At 42.5% G+C, this 22,286-nt stretch overlaps 1 protein-coding gene across 2 annotated transcripts in view; it reads right to left on the bottom strand.

Moving 5' to 3' along the window:
* LOC121166947 (reelin) overlaps positions 1 to 22,286 on the bottom strand; it is a 357,334-nt gene that overhangs the window by 86,741 nt on the left and 248,307 nt on the right. For both annotated transcript variants that reach the window (XM_040996283.1, XM_040996284.1), the window contains exons 21-25: positions 12,821 to 13,013; positions 12,118 to 12,230; positions 6,208 to 6,345; positions 4,946 to 5,132; positions 168 to 373 (exon numbers count right to left, since the gene is read on the bottom strand). In XM_040996283.1, the coding sequence (XP_040852217.1) occupies positions 168 to 373; positions 4,946 to 5,132; positions 6,208 to 6,345; positions 12,118 to 12,230; positions 12,821 to 13,013 (837 nt within the window). The remainder of the gene's footprint in view (positions 1 to 167; positions 374 to 4,945; positions 5,133 to 6,207; positions 6,346 to 12,117; positions 12,231 to 12,820; positions 13,014 to 22,286) is intronic.

The following is a 22,286-nucleotide window of genomic DNA, read 5'->3' as shown; positions in this document are numbered from 1 at the left end:
CATGAACACATATGCTGTCTAGTCACTTCAATGAAATCTTTGTATGTTGGGTTACCATTCACGTTCAATGTTGATGAGAACTTGAACAGTTAACCCATTTGAAGCACCTCAACAACAATCTTTAGCACTGCTGAGAGCCTCTGGCGAGCATCCTGGTGGGTGGGTACCTGGGTTTGCTGAAGTCTGAGAAGTACATCTCGGCCAGCAGGTGCCACTGGATGCCACCGTTGTTGCTGTACTGGAGGAGGATGCCCTCCTCCCGGCTGTCCGGCTTGTTGCACGCTGTGCTCTCTCCACCTATCTGCATGTAGAACTGGACGAAATCCACCCAGGAAGTATCCAAGTCCCAGCTCACCAACTGCCTTTTCCCAGCCTGTCCAAAGGACAAACAAAACAACAAAACAAAACCAGATGCAATCATACAGGAGCTGGTTGGCATTCTGTTTCCATTTCAAATTCACACGAGCACCTTCATAGGCTGGACCAAGGTTTGGCCCCCACGGATCATTCACCGAGAACAGCAAGCCAGGACACTGCATTTGCTTCATCTGCTCCTCAGTGATTCCCAGGCTCCGTTACAAGACCCGTGGGGGGATTGCTAATTACACAAAAGAGTACTTGGAAGTATATATTTTTTTTTTAAGAAAAAACAAGGCAAGATTAATTTTAATTGACACCCTTTCAATCCTAATGTTGTAATACTACTTCAGGCAGAGTATTGGAGAAGAGCATTTTGAAGTCGGTGAGAGCTGGGTTTGAATCCCAGCCCATTAGTCATACTGCTCCCCAGCTGTGTGACCGCCACGAGGTTGTATTATCTCCAAGCGACAATGTGGATAATAACAACCTCTTCTTACGGTGTTGTGACAATGAGACAAAATTGCTTGTAAGACAGCAGTGCTCCACTGTGGGGCCCATCTGAAAGAGAGGTCACTGAGCCCTCCTGCGAGAATGAAAGGGATACAGGCAAGGCAGCTCCAGCGAAAGGCTATGCCAGTCTTGAAGGTTCCTGGGATCTCCCTCTCTTTCTAATGGAAGGGTTAGGAAGAACCATTTAAACCCATTTTTGCAACCACCAATTGGTCATAAAAGCGTAAAACTTTCTCCTGAAGTGCAGGAACTCCCTCCCTCGTCCTGAGCGTCCTCTGCATGTCACAGTTGGGCTGTGAGGCTGGGTGGAAACACCCCTGTTGCGTGCACCTGCTGATGGAGTTAAAAGAAGGTCTGCTCTTGAGAGCCTGCCAAAGTCAATCTATGGATTTTTCTCAACTGGTCTTAGTCCTGAGAACTTCGATCAGAAGCTGAGAAGGGATGTGAGCTTTGAACCTAGCAGTTAGGATGTCTGTGTCACCCAATTTCCAATCTCAGCTTCCTGCCAGTGCAGACCACTGAGACACCAGGGATGGCTCAAGTAATCCAGTTCCTGCTACCCTGGTGGGGCGACATATACTGAGCTTCTGGTTCTTGACCCTGGCCCAATTCTGGCCATGGCAGGCATGTAAGGAGTGAGCCAGCAGATGGGAGCTGTTTATCTGTTGCTTGAAAACAAACAAAAACCAAAAAACCCTGGAAATGGAGATGACTGACAAACATTATTTAAGCCAATGAAGTTGAGTGCTATTCTACTCCACTAAGCTATTTAAGAAAGGGCTTCAAGAGTGGGTGTGGTGAATTGAGTTAAGCCATTATTGCGTGGGACTCCTGGATCCCTTAATGGAGATGTCTCATTGGAGTCCAGGCTACTCTGCACTTTCTATCCAGCCCCCCACTAATGTGGGAATTCTGAGAGCAACAGGTGATGGGTCAAGCACTTGGTTCCTTACCGGCAATTTAGGAGGCCTGGATAAGAGGTGTTGGTCCCTGACCTTCGCTTAGACCAGGCCCAACTCCTGTAGGCATATGGGGGAATAAGCTAGCAGGTGGTTCTCTTTGCGTCTCTTTCTCACTCTGTCTCTCTGCCTTTCAAACTAATACATCCATACGTAAATCTTAAAAAAGAAAAGGTTCAGCTGCCAGAAGTTAGAGGTGGGGCTAGACAGGAGTGGTCAGCTCCTCACTGATCCAAAGCCAGTTAACACATTAAAAACAATACGCACAAGGATGCTAGCAAAATGAGAACTGAAAAATAATTGTGTGGAACTCTTCATTGTAGATACTTCTTTGAGGAAAGCTTGTAAGCAATACGTACTTTGAGCTTGTGAAATGCGTGATTTCTCTTGTTGCCCATTTGAAACACTGTGAGAAACACCTCGGAGAGCTTAGGATTTTGCTGCCTCAGGATCACAACGGGAGGACTGAGTTTTAGAAGAAAAAAAAAAATGACAGAACTGGGCAAGAGAACTGCAGTCCAGCAGAGTGCCCGTGGGAATGAGCTCAAAGGCGAGATCTGAGGTGAGGAGAATTATAAAAATCCAATGGCTACAATGGACTGGTTGCAGCGATTGTCCTAGTGTGAGATTTACACAGTAATACTTACCCTGCCCGCCCCCCAAAGGATCATGGTGTCAGTCTCTGGAGATTTTGAAAAGAATAGTTTGTGAGATTTTTGTAAGTGGTGGAAAATATCACACAAATATTAGTTCTTAGCTGGGCATTCAGTGTGTTTTTTTTTTTTTTCTCCCTGGAGCACAGGGCACATTGTTTTGTTTTGTTTTTCTCATTCCGTGACCTGAGATGCTAGCCATTATTTTAGAGGAAGAAAACAAGACAAAAGGAGGTGGCTCATAGCAAAGCCTTGGTTGGAATTTGAATTTGAAATGGCTGATGCCCTGAGCTTTTTCATGATACTTTGATGAATGGGTTTGGTGTGTATGTCTGTGTGTAGACATATATGCATGCATTCAGTGTGTGTAAGAGCTTGGGCAGCTAGTCTCATTCCTGAAGCGGTGAAAACCCTGACCCAAGACTACTCACCCACTAATTCTAGGTTAAAATGTTTCACTGCTTTACGAATTAAACTAACACAAATTTTAAGAGGTATATTGTAGGATATAGATCTTTTGTAACAACACCCCTGAAATATAAAACTTCATGTCATGGCTCCCTTTATTATCCCTTTCATCAAAGTGCCACTTGGGAGCTGGCACTGCAGTGTGGCAAGCTAACTGCTCCACCTGCAGCACTAGATTCCATTTAGGCTCAGGTTTAGGTCCTGGGTGCTCCACCTCAGATCCAATTTGCTGCTTATGATCTGGGAAAGCAGAGCCTGAACCCACACGGGAGACTTGTAAGACGTTCACGGCTCCTAGCTTTGGATCAGCTCAGCTCCACCTGTTGCCGCCATCTGGGGAGTGAACCAGCAGATGGAAGATCCGCTCTCTGCCTCTGTAACTCTACCTTTCACATAAAAATAAACAATCTTTGTAAAAAAAAAATTCTATTTGAAAATGATCATGTATTTGGAATTTGTTGTATTTTCCGATTTTCCGAATTCATCTCCCTCTTATAGTATAATAACACATATGAAAGAAGTGCATACACTTCAGGCAGCACAGTGAACCTCAGAATTCTATGGTATATATCCAGATCTGTGCAATGTGCACCGATCATTTGTGGGCCCTCTTCTCTGATATCAATGGTTGGGGATCTGCCATAACAGTAGATGGAAAATCCACTCCTGACTTTTGTTATTCTGTCTTGTATACTTGCCGATTTTCTGCACCTGCACTGAAACAAAACTATGCAGCTATGTTTGTATTTGCATTGATTAGCGTTTGTTGGATCTCTGCCCAGTTTCCACAACATACCAGCCCTCTATGACATCGCCTACACCTGACAGCTTGTTAGGTGATGTAAAGTGGAATATTCCGATTGTCCCAGGATGAATGGCTGCAGTCCCTGCTGGGAAGACAGGGTAGTAAGCACTCCGCATTCTACAGAGATCTGTCCATAATTAAGATTGGTTACATTGTTCAACTTGGACCAGACCAATTCCCCCTGTAGTCTCGTTGAAGACTACGAGAGATGAGTGGAAGAGGAAAGAAAAAGTCCTGCTTAGATTGCAGTGAGGGAAGAAGGGGGTGTGTCTCCCTACCTCCCTTCTCCCCAAATAACATAGGTTGGGAGTGTCTCAGGAGAATCAATCTTAGCCAGTCTGGCTGGTACCTCACTGTCTAATGGATCTTCACCAATTTGCATCCCTTATCTGATGAAAGAGAAACTTGGATACGGAGTCTCATATCTACAGATGCCACTAGCTGCTACCAAATAGAGCCAGCACAAGACCCAAGAAGTGTTCCTACGGGGGACAGCTCTGCCTACGCCCAGCCCACCATTAGCCGTCCTGCCTCTAACACTGCTGAGATGAATGAGTGGACAGCTTTAAGAAACACCAGTAGAAGAGCTTCCTGAATGCTGCAGACTGTTGGACATGATCTGTAAATACTCATTAATTAGCTCTTTATAAACACTGGAATGTGGGGGGCACTCTCATTCTGCCCACGTTCAGTTGAGAAAATGCGGACCCTAGGAGGTTGAGCGACGTGCCGGAAGCCACACAGGAAGGGTTTAACAGACTGTAGCAGGAAATGTATTTCCCATCACTCCCACCGTTACACATCCTTCATCAAAGCTTATACACGTACAGCCTCCACAGGCCAGGGTGGAGGGACACCCACGGCCTTCCCAACTCAGTCCCTCAAGATAAGGCTGGTGACATCGCAGGAAACGAGAGCACTGGGATTTCAATAAGGCCAACAAGGAACAGGAATCTTGAAGTTGCCCACCCTGGAGTCATAACACCCCAAAGCAATCAGAAACTGCTCACAGTGTCCTATGACATCATTCAAGGAATAGGGAGTTTAAAAAAGTCCAATCCCAAACTGGGAATGTGCAGAACCACTGAATCGCTCCCTATATATTTTTTTTCCCCCTTGGGAATTCCCATGCCTCCATGATTCATGGAATGAGCTCCTGCCCTCGCCCCCATCCCAGTTCTTGGTCACACCTTGCTGAAGTACAAAGATGATCCAGAAGAGATGACTCCACATCCTTGCTCAGGTTTGACAATTTCTCCCCCAATCACTTCCTGCCAGTCGGCCTCCCAGCCATTCTGGTTCTCAAAATCTGACATGACCGTGGAAGGAAGGGCGGCTTCCGGGTGGCATTCAGTGCCGTGGTAGCCCTGGTCACACCTGTGGAAGAGCAGGGGCGGGTGAACAAGTTGTTGCTTCATCTGCAATGCCATGGTCTCCTGACCTGGAACACCTCCCGCATCCCACCTGCCATCAACCTGTGTGACAGTAACCCTCTTCAGAGTTGCACCCTTGCCCCAAGTGGACAAAAGCAGAAATACTGTTGTAACAGTAGAGCTGGATATGAAATAGGCGAACAGCGAGAGCGTGTGAGTGACAGTGGGATTCTATTGTATCCTTAAAACGCCACTTCTTTCTTTTTAAAATCAAATATACAGAGAGAAGGAGAGACAGAGAGGAAGATCTTCCATTGCTGATTCATTCACTCCCCAAGTGGCCACAACTGCTGAAGCGAAGCTGATCCAAAGCCAAAGTCTGGGACTTCCTCCAGGTCTCCCATTGTGGGTGCAGGGTCCCAAGGCTTTGAGCCGTCCTCGACTGCTTTCCCGGGCCATAGGCAGGGAGCTGGATGGGAAGTGGAGCAGCTGGGACACGAGCCAGTACCCATATGGGATCCTGGCAAGTTAAAGGACTTTAGTCATTACTCTACTGTGCTGGGCCCTAAAATATCATTTCTAAGCATTGTCTGTTCATCTTAACATATAACTCCGGCCATGTTATGTAGCTCCTCTCTTTTTCCCCTTGGTTGAATTATTGCCTTAAAGTCTTTGAGTATCAAGTGAATTCCTCTGTCATTCTCATTGGTGCTTTCACCATGCCTTATATATGCAACCTTGAATTTCTGGTGACATGATGTGGGACACATGCAGCATAGTCTGATTCCTGTTTAAGGGCCAGCAGGAAAGCAAAGGGAAACATGAGCAGGCTTCGCTCATAAATTCTGAAATTAAAGCCAAGGAGAGCTCATCTTGGGGTTAGATCTTGTGGTACAGAATACAAGGCTGTAATATTCCATCCTTTGCATGTAAAAGAGCATGAAGCAGGAGAGCATCGCATTCTTTGACTATTCCAGTTGGCTCGTCCATCCCTACGGCTCCTGTGACGATCGCTGTGGCGTCCCTATAGACATTCGTCCTGAACAGGAGGGGTCAAGCCCACGCCGAGGAGTACGCACCTGCACACGCCATGGTCGCAGGAGCCGTGGCCGCTGCACATGTTGGGGCACTGCTGGCCGATGTAAATGTCGTCTAAAGCCCATTCATCTTGGGCTGTGTAGTAGCTCTGACTCCAACGGAAGCGGGTAGCACTGGACCTGGAAAAAGGGAATCAATGCTATTGTAATGGACACGTGGTGATACAGATAAATCATGTCAGAGTTCAAAATCCTTCTAGAACTGGTATGTAATGGCACATCACACTTTCTTTATCTGCTACCTAACTGCTGTGGAATGTTACAACTTTATCATGAAAGAAACTTAAAAAGAAATCCTCCTTTATTGGATACAGATATGTTTCCATCTTTATTCATTGGAGACATTTTAAAGAAAAATAAAACATCAGTTTTTTTTGGTTGTACACATTTGATGCTAGAGAAAGAAAAATCACGGAGAAAGATTATTATTATTTTTAAGAGGCTATTAAGCAGATGGAAACTTAAGATGTTTAACTCAAAGTAATAGAATTTCTTACAGTAAACATATCAGCAGTTGCTGGAAGACTTTCAGTTCGCTCTTAATGTAAAGCAAAGATCTTGCTTGGGGGGCTGAGAGGCTATGCTTTAAAGTTCTGTAAATAAGAACATCTGGTTGCTAAATTCTGCTTATTTAGGAGATTCTAACTTTCTTGAGCTTCATAGACAAGTTGATCTTTCACTCAAAGAGTCAAACAGTACATGACACAGGGAGGAACACACTGATACACAGCAACCAGAGAGAAGACCTTAGGAAGAAATGCTTCAACAGACACATCAGGCAGGCTTCCAGACCCTGACTATTTCAAAGGGTGTTTCAAAATTACCGCACATTTGTCACCTGTAGGAACTTTCAGGAGTCTGTGACTAGGTCGTTTTGATCAAAGTGCAAAAGAGAACAACAACAACAACAACAACAACAACAACACAAAGGATCTGTGGAATTACTGTCTAGGCTGTGTCTTCCCCGAGTATACTATCTACGGATACACTTTCTCTTATGGGCTCTGAATGATTCTTTAAATTGGACTGCATCAATCATCTACATATTAAGCACTCCCTGAGTACATAACAGTCTGAGTGTATTGTTGATTTTGCCAATGATCTGTAGCTAATGAGCTGCATTCGTAGCAGGGTAATTCTGAGATGCACGGAGGTTTATCCTGTAGATACAGGTTGGCTGCGCATCACAGCTTGTCAGAGGATACAGAACAACACAGATGCACCATCCTCTCGGAGTTAAGAGGTTTGTATTCGTAATGACCATAACACTTTCCATTGCCTTATTCAATAAAACCTTATAGTCAAAGTAGATACTTTGTCTTGCTACACAGAGCTCTCCTTAGGGAAAGATATTGTGTACCACTTGTCATCATAAAAAGGAGAGTCGACTCTATTAAGACTGGTTATAGAGGCTGGTTTTGTGGCTCAACAAACCAACCCCAAGTGGCACCATCCCATATGGGTGCCAGTTCATCCTGATGCTCCACTTCTGATCCTAGGTACTTGGACCATCTTCTGTTGCTTTGCCAGGCACATTAACATCGAGCCTGATTGGAAGTAGAGCAGATGGGATCTGGCCAGTATGCAAATGGGATGTTAGCCTTGCAGGCAATGGTTTAACATGCAACACCACAATGCCGGTCCATAGAGCTATCTATTGTCTCAAAAGTCACTGCAGGAACTGAATAAAATAGGCGCTCAAAAAAAAAAGTCTGCTGAAAAATGAGTCTAGCGATGCATATACAGGTCAGGAAAAGGCCACCTGTTTCTCCCTTCTGTCTGTGATGAAGAATGTGGCAGGACCGTGGGGACAAGAGTCGGAGGACTCGGGCTCTGCAATGAATCAGCTGCACGACCTTTAAGCAAGCAATGTAAGCCTGCTGGGGCATCCAGTTCCTCGCTTCTCAAAAGCAAGCTTTGGGCAAGCTGTGTTCTAAGATCCCTTCCAGCTCTCAAGTACAATGACTCCCCTGGTGTTGTGTTGACCAAGGTGACAGCATTTCTTTATAGTTGCGTGGCTGCAGAAAACCCACGGCACCCATTACTTTGAGGCTTTGTTGCTTGCTTCATGAAATGGGAGTGTGGAGAGTTTCAGAAACCTGCCCCAGATTTCACATTTTATTTATGCTTTTAACAGTTGCAGGCAGACCAGTTCTAAATTCTTCTCTCAGTGAATTAATCTTCGCCTGAGTCTCCTAAGCCCTTGAGAAAGATGCCTTTTTTAAAAAGTTCAAAGTGGAAGTTTTCATTTATGTACAATCCAGCGCCAAAAGTGCTAAAGCTCATTAAAGAGAAAAGGTAGGAAAAGGAGGTTGAATATTGATTTCATATTTTAGTGAAAACAAAAAAAAATGCGTAGTGGCAACCATCTCCAGCTGTTCCACAGGTTGTGATGTGCAACCACATCTTTGCTGAACATTCCCTTTGATGCACGCATTCCATCTGAAAGTCGCTCCCTCTCTTTAACAAAATCATTTTAGTAAGAAAATCTTGGGCACGCTGGATGGAAAGGGCAACTGCTGCTGTGCAGGTCATGAAATGAAGTTGACTTGCATTTAAAATTCAAAGTACGTTTTCATCAAGGGATCATAAATGGAGTCTTTATTTGATTTTTTTTCCCCCTCCACCATATAAACTTCAGGACTGAAATAAAATGGTACTGATCATCTCCTGGGGGTTGAGCAGCCTGAGCAAAGGAGGGCTGAGGAGACTGTATCTTCAGAGTTTCTCTTAACGATATTTGCTCCATTATTCTGAAACTCATTGAGTCCTTAGGTGTCGATTTGTTTATGAGACTGGCAGCTGTTTTGGTCTCATTAGGCCTTGTTCTTATGTAAATCCCTCTCATAAAAACGAATTGATTTTCACTGGGTAACAAATGTTCAGTTCATGTACAATATAATTTCTTTGAGCAGGTATTATATAGTCAAGGGCTCCTCTCTAAGTTACGTTGTCAAATACATCTGTCAAAGTTAATAGATCTTTGATAGTTAAGGGACTATATTGTTCTTATTCATTATAATTGCGTATGTTTGAATCAAAAAAGTAGAACAAACACATGGTCTAAAAGAAATACTGCTGCAAATTAGTCCACAGTCTACCTAATATTTGAGAAAAATCTGCTATCTGCAAAAGTCTCAAATGGATGTAATGAGTAAAGTTATCAAGAATGCAAAAGGGGTAGATACAGGTTAGCCTTACAGTATAAGTTGAAGGCTTTATGAATCAAAAAAACAATGATAACAATTGAACACTCTTTTTAAATGCAGCAATAACAGTTAGTGTAAGTATTAGTCAAAATGAATGCTAAAATAAATATGCTACTATTGGGTTGTTTGTCTTAAAATATATACTATATATATATTTTTTCTTGAATCCAATGCAGTAGCTTAGCGGCTAAAGTCATTGCCTTGCATATGGTCGCCAGTTCACATCCCCCTGGATGCTCCACTTTCCCATCCAGCTCCCTGCTTGTGGCCTGGGAAAGCAGCTGAGGACAGTCCAAAGCCTTGGGACCCTGCACCCGCATGGGAGACCCAGAAGACTCCTGGCTCCTAACTTGGGCTCAGCTCCTACCACTGTGGCCATTTGTGGAGTGAACCAGCAGATGGAAGAACTTTCTGTCTCTACTTCTCTCTATAAATCTGACTTTCCAATTAAAAAAAAAACCTCTTTGAAAATATATATGTTTTTCTATTTTCTTATTCCATGGCTTTAAAAACCAGGGAAAGCAGAATTAAATAATTAATTACATGCAGTTTAAGGCAATTGATCAATAGAATAATCTAGTAGATTTTTTTTTGTTTCTTATAAGACATAGATCAGAACAAAATATCTTTTTAGTTCATGGATGCATACTGACTTAAATAATTAACTTCCCAACACGCTGTGAGAATTCCTACTATGTGGCAGGTACTGCTTGGAATTAATGAGTTTAAGGGTCAACATATTTCCTCAAGAATTCAATTAAAAAAGATAAGAATTAATATTTTCTGTCTACACTAAAACTTTCAACTTGGTGGTATTATCATTTGAGCTAAGAAATAATAATGCAACCTACAATTTGAGCTCAAAGTAATCTGTGAGGGTTTTCCTAGCAGGGACAATATTTTTTTAATATTTCCTATACTACACTAAGAATAAAAAGTCATAATGTCTGTAGGAACGGAAGGGTTTTAAAGCACACTAGCAACTTTGAAACTGAACCTCATTTGTAATTGAGTGAAAAATCGATGATTTTTATAAAAATGAGAGAAACAGAATCATGGACGATGTAAACAAAAGCCTCGGTCGGTTGGCACCTATTATGACTGCTATTTCAATCAGTTGATTGTCATTTTGCATACCTTGACGCGTATGTTTGGAATGGCACTGAAATGAAATAAACGTCTTGATTATCTTCCCAGCAGTAGGGACAGAAGACAATGTCAGAGAGAGTTGCCACTTGTTACGCATAGCAGTATCTAGGAAATTGCTCACAGTTGGATACAGAAAAAAAAATCCATGGAAACAAATTTCAAGCATTTTAATCCAACTGAAATAATCATGTAGCCTCAAAAAATAATGAGGGCGTCTTTCTTCCATACTGCAGTCCTTCAACTAAAGGTGTAAAAACGACTCCAGATTTTTATCTACCCAGTTGTTTTTGATAGAGTCTAACTTTTACATAAAATCATTGTCGAAAGGCTTAGCTTTTTAGCTGTTTTCGTTTTACGAAAGTCCCACTGAGACACCGCAGAAAGACCTAGCACCTGTGCGTTGGTGCTTGCTGTTGCTTACATCACAGAATGTCAGTATTCCCAGATAATGTGTAACATTGAAGACAACCTAATTAATCCTTTTAATGATATTCATAAAGCTCTTACCTTAAAGAAATCAAGTAATGAATTAACCACTGGCAGAGCTGTACTTTCTTTGTGTATGCAGTTTGAGGAGTGAGGCGAGCATTTTGGCCTACTTACGATGCTGAATGAGACCCCAGACCTACCCTATGGGGGTGCCTGGGCTTGATTTTCAGCCCCAGGTCCTGACAGAGCTTCTCGCCAGTGCAGACTTCCAGCAGGCAGCAGGGCAAAGCTCATTCATCCGGGACACCTGGACTGCCTGGGTCCAGCTCTGGCCTCTGCTGGCATCTGGACGGAGAGCTGGCAGACAGGAGCTACCTGTGTCTTGGTCTGCCTCTCCACTGCATGCGGAAATTATCGTTAAAAATAAAATGAATAAAACTCAGGCTTTCTAATTCATGTGCAAGCCTTTCTTTTTTGGTTGAACTCATCTAACTCACTCCATTCAGGATTTTTATTGTTTTTTATTTTTTGAAATATTACATTGTTTCACGTGACCTACCTAACCTGAAACAATGCAATATTCAGGAAAAATCTGTGCCTGCCTCTTTCACACTTTGCACTGTTGAAGTTTGTTCCCAGAGGGCTGAGACCTCTGCTCCCTAGGAGATGATTTTCACTGCGACAGAAAGAACGGGAATGGAGGAAAAGAACGTAGGCTAAGCTTTTAACATAAAAATGGCGCTTTACAACAAGGGAGCCACTCTGTAATCCAAGCTACTTGAATTTCTAGATTTCTCTACCATTCCCTTTGGTATATACAATGTAAGGGAATCAGCTGGCTGAGCTGTCTCCAGAAAAGCAAAACCTGTAGCCAGGAGATTCTAGGACAATCTGGAAATGAAATTTTTGTTTTTTTTTATGAGCCATGTTTTTTCAAATATCCTCAGTATATATATATATATATATAGAAAATACCTGGGTATTTGGCTAATGAAAGCATCTACGTCTTTGCACTGTGCTTATCTGGCCTCCATCCTTGTGTTATGTGCAGAGAGGCATGATGAGGTCAACATGGCAGCCACACACGAAAAAGATCACCTCTTACCAGGTCTTCTGGGGAAGCAGTGCTATTGTTCTCCTCCACTGCGTGAACTCGCTGGCATGGTAAATACTTGCTGAGGTGAATTCCTGACAACTTGGCATACTTGGAAGGCATTCCTGAAATCGGCAGAAAAACGGAAACAGAAAGGATGAAACCTATTTCGTACTGAGGCCTTCTGTGTAATCACCCACCCTAGTTAAAAAGACCTTCCAGAAATGTGATGCACTGATCTTAACTCTTTGGGATAGGAATGCAATCTGTAATCTTTTCTTTTCTTATAAAGCCAAAACATTTGGGAAACAACTGCAAATAAAATGTCTCCCAAGTCACACGTGCACACAATGAAATGGATTAGGATTCACCGTTTGGCAATTACAATATTAATGTTTGGCAAAATTACTATGTTCACTATGATATACCACAATGCCACATTATCAATGTCTGTTTTATTTTAAGAAACTGCATCTGTATGTTGCTTTTTGCTTCAAAAGGTAGCAGTGCTACGTTCTTAATATGGTCTGCCTCCCAGGTAAACAGACAGACAGGAAGCTAACAAGACACACTTAAACAGGAAATAACTTTCAAAGAATATTCAGTCCTGAAGTTACCGTCACTTTCCAGTTATTTCTAAATACTCTTTAATATCTCACAGAAAAGAATGGGTGTCCTTGTAATCCGCTGCTGACTTTCTCTTGAACACACTTACTTCTTGAACCAGGTGCCAGGTAAGGCCGTGGTTGGTTGAGTATTCCAGCTTCACTTGGTTGTCCATGTGTGGGGTGTATTTCTGGCCACATCCCATCACCAAACTGAACTGAATCACGTAGGACGCTCCTATCTGCATTGACTGTGTTTCCACATAACGCATACTTGAAGCAAGCTTAGAATCGCCTGTGAAGCTGAAAGAGACGGGAAGGCTTACGAAGATAGGTAAGCTAAAACGTTGCTTCATATACACACACCAAGACAGTCTGGATTGCGTCTTTAAGGGCAGAGCGACAGAAAAAGAGAAAGGGAATAAGATCTTTCATCCATTGATTCCTTTCCCAAACTAGGTAGGGCTGGGCCAGACAGAAGCTGGCAGCCAGGAACTCCATGGAACCAAGGAAATGAGCCATCATCTGCTAGCTCCTAGGTTACACACTGGCAATGAGCTGGATGGATCAGAAGCAGGGAATACAGGTCTCAAAGCAGGCACTTCAACATGGATGTGAGGGCTTCAAGTGGCTACTGCACAGCTACATCCCAATGCCTGCCCCTCATTTCGCTTAAGTCTTTCCACATTCTAGAACAGATTTCAATCAATGTAATAAATATATTTTAAGGTAATTTATTAAAAATTTACAAATAATTAATAATTTTGGGAAAAGCTGAATGTCTGAAATCAGGTACTCATACATTGCTTATTAGCATACACTTCTGGACTTATTAAGCCCACTTCTTGAAATCTGGCAAGAAAATAATTTGAAATTCAGAGATAATTTTATAAAGTTGAAATACATTATAGCATTACTTGTGGCAAATAACTGGTGACGATCTTGGTATCAAGCTAAATAGAAAATGGAAGGTTTAAGTAAACTGGGATAGTTAAACGGCAATATTTTTCAGCTTATCAACCCTAAAAAGTTCCAGAAGGAAGTCCCCTGGATCCACAACTTAAACAATTATATCTTAGTCTAGAAAAGAGTTTAGCCATGTTTAAGTCAAGCGAGCTAGTCATTTCACAGACCATGAGTCTTATTTCAAATATCTATGAAAATGACATATTCATACCAAAACGTGGTAAATTTCAAAAATATGCATAGAAGAAATTCACCAGAATGCTTGGTGATGGCTGCCCCTGGTGGAAAGAAATCTGGAAATTTACAATTTTTCTTTTTCTTGTGTTTTTCTAAATACTTATGTATTGAATATGGAAAACAGCAGAAGTGGTTTTAATATTTAAGCATGAGCTCCTTTTCTCGGTAGCTGTGTGGATCAACCTACATGAATCCCAGGCTTACCACTGCTTTTATAAGTCTGCTGTTCTGAAGTTGGTCCAGTACTACTCACTGTCCAGCAGGAAAGCCCTGACATCACAGGGCACAGGTGATGTCAAAAAAGGAGCTAATGCAATACTCCATGAAATGCTTGAGCCTTCTAATTTCTTTTCTTCATTACTTTTTAGTGAGTCTGAAAAATGAGGAGTCAATATTCTGACTTACTTCTGTCAGGATGAAAGCATTGTGTTAATTTTCTTTCTTTTTTTTTATTTTTGCTGCTTGTCTTTTAAGATTTATTTTGTTTTTATTTTAAAGGGAGAGTTACAGAGAGAGAGGGAAAGAGGAAACGGGAGAGGGAGAAAGAGATATTTTCTATCTACAGATTCACTCCCCAAATGACTGCAATGACCAGAGCTAAGCTGATCTAAAAGCAGGGAACCAGGAGCCTCTTCTGGGTCTCCTACGTGGCTGCAAGGGGCCCATGAACTTGAGCCATCCTCTTTCCCAGGCCATAAGCAGGGAGCTGGACAGGAAGTGAAGCAGCTGGAAAGTGAAGTGGCATCCATGTGGGTTGTCAACACCGCAGGTGGAGTTAAACTTTCTAGACTTTGGTGTTGGCCCTGAGGTGTTATTTAAAACTGGAATACAATCCACATACCAGTGGAAGATGACAATGCACTTGGGCTCGAGATTAGAAGACATAATAAGCTTTTCTCAACATGTCGCATGAATAATTTTCACCCATTGACGAAGTGGAGAAGCAGAAGGCAGGACTCCCTTCTGTTGGCTCACTCCCCGGGGGAAGAGGAGCAGAATCTCCCATTTGCAGCTCATCTTCTTGAGCCTTCATGGCTGCCTCTCGGGGTGTGCATCGGCAGGGAGTTGGAACTGCAAACTGAAGGGCTCCAACAAGGGATAAGGGCACCCTAAGCACAAGGTCAACTTCCCCTCCTTTTTTTCGACTAAGACTTTGACCTTGGAACACCGAGTGAAGGAATGAAATGGAGGCATTCCTCTCTGTGCTGTATAAGAATGCTCAGGTTAACTGGCTAATCCTCTGCCTGCAAGCACTGCTTCATGTCCTGCCTGCTCCACTTCTGATTCAGGTCCCTGCTTGTGGCCCGAGGAAGCAGTGCAGAACAGCTCAAGTCTTTGGGATTCTGCACTGCACCAGATACCCAGAAGAAACCCCTGGTTCCTAGCTTCAGATCAGCTCAACCCTAGCTGTTGTAGCCGTGTGGGGGCTTGAACCAGCGATCTTTATTTCTCTGTATTGATAGGTAGGGCCTGTAAACTGCTTTTCCAATAAAAATAAATCAGTCCTTAACGAAAGAATGTTTGATAAAAACGGGATGTTCAACACTCCTGGTCTTGCAAATCTAGCTCAGAGACAACGAGGGATACTGATTTGTCATTCCTAACGCATACATTACTTGTTGAGTCTAGGCTGTGACCCAAGATTGTGCTGAGCAAAACACTCTTGTATTCTCCCTTAATCCCATAACTACAGTAACTGTGAAATAGGAATAATAATTTTTTTTCACAATAAAATATAAGCTGAAGCTGATAAATGGTACAGACTCATTAAGAAACCAGGTTTGTTTGACCCAGAAGACTTTCAACAAGATGCCTTCCCTTTGTCTTTTTATTACCGTAAGACTGGGAGACAACAATTTGGAAAAAAGTTGTAATTAATTCACAAGTCATTAATTTCCCACTACTATTGTAACCATAATCTGATATTAAAGAGATATATGCAATTAATTCAGATAATCATCAACTGATGACTGGATACAGAAAATGCAGTACATATACACTGTGCAATAGTACTCAACTATAAAAAAGAATGAAATCCCATCTTTCGCAACAGAATGGACCCCAAGCGGAGTCCATTATGCTTCATGAACTAAGCCAGTCCCCAAAGACAAATATCATGCTTTCCCCTCGATCTTTGGTAACTAATATACATAACATCAAAAAATGTAAAATTTATGAGAGAGTTTGACATTTTTTTTGTCATCTGATTATTGTACACAGCATTCATCTATACTCTTGAGGAACAATTTTTTTTTTAATATTTGCCAACTTCATTAGGTAAGTGGGCGCTGAGCACAGAATTGTGAACTCAAAGTGTGTCATTGTAAAAATAAAAAGAAAGACAAAGAAGGCAGAGGGTGGGTGAAAATGAAGGCAGGACGGAGGGCATAAATGGACGTGTCATTATGCTCCCACGTCTGTATTGTGAAATACATGAAATGTTTTCACCTTATATAATTTTTTTTTAAAAAAAGATACATATAAACCACGCATATTACCAGCACTGGGGTGTACAGGATGCAATCTATGTATATCTGTATCACTACAGAATGAAATTTTTGGCAGTACTGATAAAATAGAAATCAACACAGATCAAAAATACTATAAAGTCATACAGGCACAAACTCCCTTCCAAATGCTTTTTCCCACAAGAAATTAACTCTGCTTTCAACTTTAAAGGTTAAATGCTCTCTAAAACATCTTTTATGAGAAAAGCAATTAGAGGCAGCAGGCGAGGCTTCGTTGAAACGGTTTTGCTCTGAAGATAAACCGTGTCCCATGAGTAACTTTAGTGGCATTCATGCATATGTATCAAAACATTACGTTGTACACCTTAACTCCGGACAACTAGTATATGCCAATCAAAACAAAATAAAATGTAAACAACCCAATATATCATGCGGAGAAAAAAACCCCACAGCGTATTGGAAGCACATAAGCTCTCGGCTCTTCAAGTGACAGAGCAACTAGAACCTTCCCACCATGCCTTGCATAAGACTTCCCCACTCCTGGCATCTCTGACATAACTTCAAACTATATTCACAATCAGCTTCATGTAAATTCCTCCTTTCTGAAGAAGTCAGGTGTTCCCAGAATTCTGTGCAGAAACAGAGGGAAATGCTGTCTTACAGATGTTGCCTCCACCTCTTGTTGCACAATGATTGAGAGGAGAAATATCTCAACTTCAGGAATATGCCCTGGGAGCCACATATTTATTAGGGAGAAACACACAGAGAGACAGACAGAAGAAAGATATATCTGTATCGGTCTACTGATCTCAGGTATTGGTGTACTCCTCAAGTGCCTCTGATGACATGGTCAAGGTCTGGTGGAAGCTGGGAGCCAGGTACACAACCCAGGTCTCCTAGGTGACCGTCAGAGACCTCACTACTCGTGCCATTTCTGCTGCCTTTCCAAGCCAGAAATTAACCCAGGGCCCAGAAAGTGAACTCTGATGTGGGTTATGCACATTTTCACTGGCATTCTTGCTTGTGGACCGTTCTAACTTCTCACCCCATGATCACAGATTTTAAAGATGCTAAGGTACCAAGAAAAAAAATGATAAAAAGTTATAGAGAATAACAGGTTAGATATGCAAAATGAGGAGAGTTAAACAGAATTCTTGTTTGGCACTTGCTACCTATCAACAGATAGACCTGGAGCCCAGGATGCATTTGGTGTGTCCTATTGCGAGCACATACTTACGGGCACAGATTGATCCCGTGTGTCCACTGATCAGTTTTCATCAATAAAAGGCAGGGGAAAGGTGCTAGGAGTCACTGATCTTGCTGTTACTGACAAGCTTTGAGGAGGAGATTGACGGCTTTCCTGCCATGCCTTCTGCCTATTACCCTCGGTGTCTCCTTTCTTCTCCAGAGTTATGGTAGCTGCCTCGGGAGCATCATGAGTCCTGCAGGTGGCAGGTGCATGGGAGCCTGACCACTGAGATGGCGGAGCACAATGTGAAAGCCTTGTTACGGTGGTCACCAGCCCTGGCCTGCCTATTCCAGGATGGCTTGTGAAAAGCAACAAGGACGTCTCTTCATTTGGGCTTAAGCCATGGTCAGCCTTTCTTGAGCTGAACACATTTCTAACTGATTCACGTGCTAGGCTTCATGATACTGTGTGTTATCTGGCCTGTTGCCCTAATCTGAAGCAAAATACACAAAAAACAGCACAGGCGTCAGCACCACTACACCATTCATAGCATCAGCTCACTCAGTTGCGTCTGATTGATCAAAGACTGGCTGAAAATAAGGGATAGTAGGGTTGCTTTTCCACCCACCGGAGGTTTAGACTTCGCTGGAGTTTTACGGGCAGAGAACTTCCTAAGCTGAGAATCCTCATTTACAAAAGTGCTCCTTTTCACTGCTTGCTTAAGTCATGACAAATTTATAAAGGCAAAAATGAAGCTGAACTACTTCTCTGCTATAATCATAGGAACAGAGAAGAACAGCCCGCGTCAGCGTTTTGGTGAGAACTTCTGGAGGCAGGATGCATTAAGAATTAGGCAGCTTCATTTGATTCGTGTTAACGTACAAGATTTCCTCCAAAGTATAATAAGCACAGCAGTGGGCATTGGGCTCAAGGTTTACAGTGACACCGTTCCATGTTAGAGTTCCTGCGTTTGTGTCTGGGCTCTGTCCCTCCTTCCAGCTTCCTGCTAATGTGCACTTGGGAGTCAGCAAGGCATGGTTCAAGCACTTGCATCCTTGCCACCTGCCTGGACTGAGTTCCCAGCTTTGGCCACAGCCCCCCGCTCCGGCCACTGTGTGCATCTGGGGAGGGAATCAGCTGAAGGGAAGTTTGTCTCTGTCTCTACAACAACAAGTACTACTACTACTGCTACGACTACTATAGGCTCTTGCACGAATGATAAGCTCAAATGAGGAAGTCAGGTGACATTACCTCTCTTCATTTCAACGGACATGAGGACACTGGTCACTGGATAGCACCATGAAACGCCTGCGTGTCACAGTTCAGACCTAGTTCCTACTCTGGCTCTTTGGCTTTTATCTCTCATGCATTGCCAAAGATTCATTCTTTCCACAGTGAGGGATCCTGTTTCTATCTCTCTTTCTAAGAGATTTAATTATCTTTCTTGGAAAGATAGAGCTACAGAGAGAATGAGAGGTGCAGGGTCTCAAGGCTCTGGGGACATTTCCCCACTGCTTGCCCAGACCACAAGCAGGGAACTGGATGGGAAGTGGAGCAGCCAGGGCATGAACCAGTGCCCATATGTGATCCTGGTGCATGCAAGTTGAGGATTTAGCTAGTAGGCTACCTTGCCAGGCCCGAGGGATCCTGTTCAGGCCCTGTGGACAAGCAGCATTTCACCTGCACCTCACAGAAGCCACCCTGAGTTGGAATGACTCCCTTAGTGATGTTCTAAGAACGAGAATTTAGATACTATGCACATGTAAAAAAAAAAAAAAGAAAAAAGAAAAAGAAAGTACTTCACAGAATTAAAAGCAACTTGTTCCTCCGCTGGAAAAAGTGCTCTCAGACGACATACTGTCGAGTGATTTATGGCATATTGACTGTAGTTCTAATGAAAAAGCAATTGTCCACGGTTTCCCCAGGGGACACTCTCAGAAACAGCCATCCACGTTCAGGGAAAGCCACGAGTTGGAAAATGAGACCCAAATGAACTCACAGCCGGGAAAAGCCAACAGTAATGAACTGACCAGCAATCATTTGTACAGACCACATCCACATTTCAGCATTTCCCCGAGAGGTCACGGATGGGCGGTGGTCACACTGTTAAATATATTTGACGAATTTTTGTTTAATAAGATAATGGGCTCTAAACATTTTACCTTAAAAATGCTCCATCTTAGTTAGCTACTAGGAGGGCACAAAGAAGTCAATATCAACACCTGGTGTTTACGCTGTGTAACAAGAGTTTCTGAAAACATCCTCAAAGTGAATTCAAACTGAATGTTAGACAATGTTTACTCTTAAAAACAGTTGCAGAGAGCAAAGAGTGCTATTCAAAGGGGTTTTATTCTGACTCGGTGGCTAAGAAAATGGGACCAGTTTGAGATCTTCCACGTTGCTTCATTTTAAAACGCAGGGAGCATTTTTCATGTTCTTATTAAAGCAGGTGATGTGTTTCTCTAACCTCATTTCCTTGCCCGACTACCCTCTCTGTTGTTTTGTAACCAGGATGGCTCCTTTTCATTGCAGAGAAGATCAGAAACCCAGATCACACGGCTCATATGCGGATGCCCATAAAACCCCAGCCATGCCGCTCAAGGTACCCACGGGGATTGCGCAATTATTTATATATCCTTATGGTCTTCTATAATTACTGCGCTTGTACTTCCACAAAGTCAAGCTATTGCTGCCGATGAAAGCAGTGGTGGGTTAAGAATATTCATCGCACTTGTGTGGAGGGGTATTGTTCTTAGCATTTTGATCAAAGAGCCAAAATGAAACTGCTGCTCTCATGCATTCAACCAAAGTGTCAGATTAAAATGCTCAGCAACTTTGGAGTTCGTATGAGCAGATGTTAACTATTTATGAAAATAAACATGATACAGGACTTGCATTTGTGATATGATTCTTTGTTGTATTAAAGATGCCGGGGGAAGAAATTGCCTGCACAAAGTTGAGGAACATACAGTTGGTTTGTGGTGCATGCTCAATTAGAATTATTGTTCATTTTAGTCAATTTAAACGTTTGGAAGCACAAAATTCTAAGAAACGCCATTTGGTCCTCATACTTAAATGTTCTGGTTTGTTTCACCCCTCTATTATTATTTTCAAAGTTCCAAGACTAAGCAAGAATACTCAAAATCAAAACCTAAAGAATCAAGCGTCTGAGGCTATCAGGTAGAAACCACAGAATATAACCCTTCCTATTTTGCCAGACAGAAGCCTCATTCCATGCACTTCGACAAGCTTGCAGCTAATGTGTCCAGCTGTTCTTCCATCCCATTACATGCCATTTTAGCCTGCTGTGTGTAAGATGTGACTGTACATGAACAATGCCTACTGAATGTAATTTTCCGTGCAATGGTATGTCAAATTTATCTCTAATTATAATAAGGTCACTGATGGGTCATTTATGATATGCTCTCGGGAGACAATGACAGTTGAATGGCTTTTAGCGAGATTCGTCTGGAGGAATTAAATTTCCTGATCATGACTCAATAGGAAGTAAAAACGTCTTAGGAAATTACTCTTCCATCATGTTTATAGTCCTAGTGGAACCCTCGGAGAGGTGACACGCATGGTGGTGAGTGCTATGGATTCTGAAATGATGCAGAGGTGAGTTTCAATCCAGGATCTCTAGGCCGAGAAGATCCTACATGACAGGGTCTCTGAACATCCTTGGTCCATGCTGGACACGTGTTCTCTTACTATCTGGGCTCCAGTCACACTGACCTGCTTCCTGCTCCTTGAAATTCTACCATCATTCCTGCTTTGGGGTCTTTGTTCCAAAGAGTTTCCTGATGCTAAAATTCTCTTCTTTCTTGCAGGTTTCCAAGCGTCTGTGTCTTTCCTGTTCACGCACCTTCTTTCAACCAGTGACTGTATCATCCTCACTGTCTGAATCCCCCCCCAAAGATAGCGCCCCCTAGAGGCCCTTGGGAGTTTCTATTACACCCAGCTGCTCACTTGGGCATCATCCCGGTGTTTCTAGAGTACTAACCACAGTTGGAATTATTTTCTTAGTCTTATATTTTTTCGTATAAGTAAATTTGCATATAGCCATAGGGAAAAAAAACCAACCCAAACAAAAATCCTAAAAATTAAAGAATAACTTAATTTCCCCCTCTCCCCACTGGCACGAACAAGATCAGTGATTGGAAAAATGGGTTTAAAAAGAGATGTTAGTTAACAAATTAGGAATGAAAAAACTTTCTTGTGATCGGGATCATGGAATTGCAGATAAGCCTCCTGCAATGTCAACCCCCCACATAGGGGCCGGTTCCTGTTCCGACTGCTCTGCTTTCCATTCACCTGCTTGCTAATGATGTGCCTGAGGAATGCAGTGGAAGACGACCTAAGTGCTCGTGCGCCTGCCATCCATATAGGAGCGTCAGATGAAATTTCTGCTCCTGGCTTAAGCCTAGCTCAGCTCTGGGCATTGCAGCTAGCTGGGAGATAAGCCAGCAGATACAAGATCTCTCTGTCTCTAACTCTGCTACCATCGCTCTACAACTCTGACAAAATCGTTTAATAAAAATGCTTGAGCTTTATATTAAGGTGGGTTGAAAATAGAAGACTTTATAAGAAGTTTTGTTTTATAAAATTACTGGAATGATTTCACATTTTATGTTCATTGCAGCCTTCATGAACTATGGCCAATATTTAAGCTCCTAACTCATTTTGAAAAAAAGGGTTTTACATTTATTTAAATCT

The sequence above is a fragment of the Ochotona curzoniae genome, unplaced genomic scaffold, assembly GCF_017591425.1.
Source record: "Ochotona curzoniae isolate NIBS_2020 unplaced genomic scaffold, NIBS_Ocur_1.0 patch266, whole genome shotgun sequence".
Taxonomy (NCBI): Eukaryota; Metazoa; Chordata; class Mammalia; order Lagomorpha; family Ochotonidae; genus Ochotona; species Ochotona curzoniae.
The sequence above is the reverse complement of the archived record's forward strand: the minus strand, read 5'-3'. Positions and strand labels throughout refer to the sequence as shown.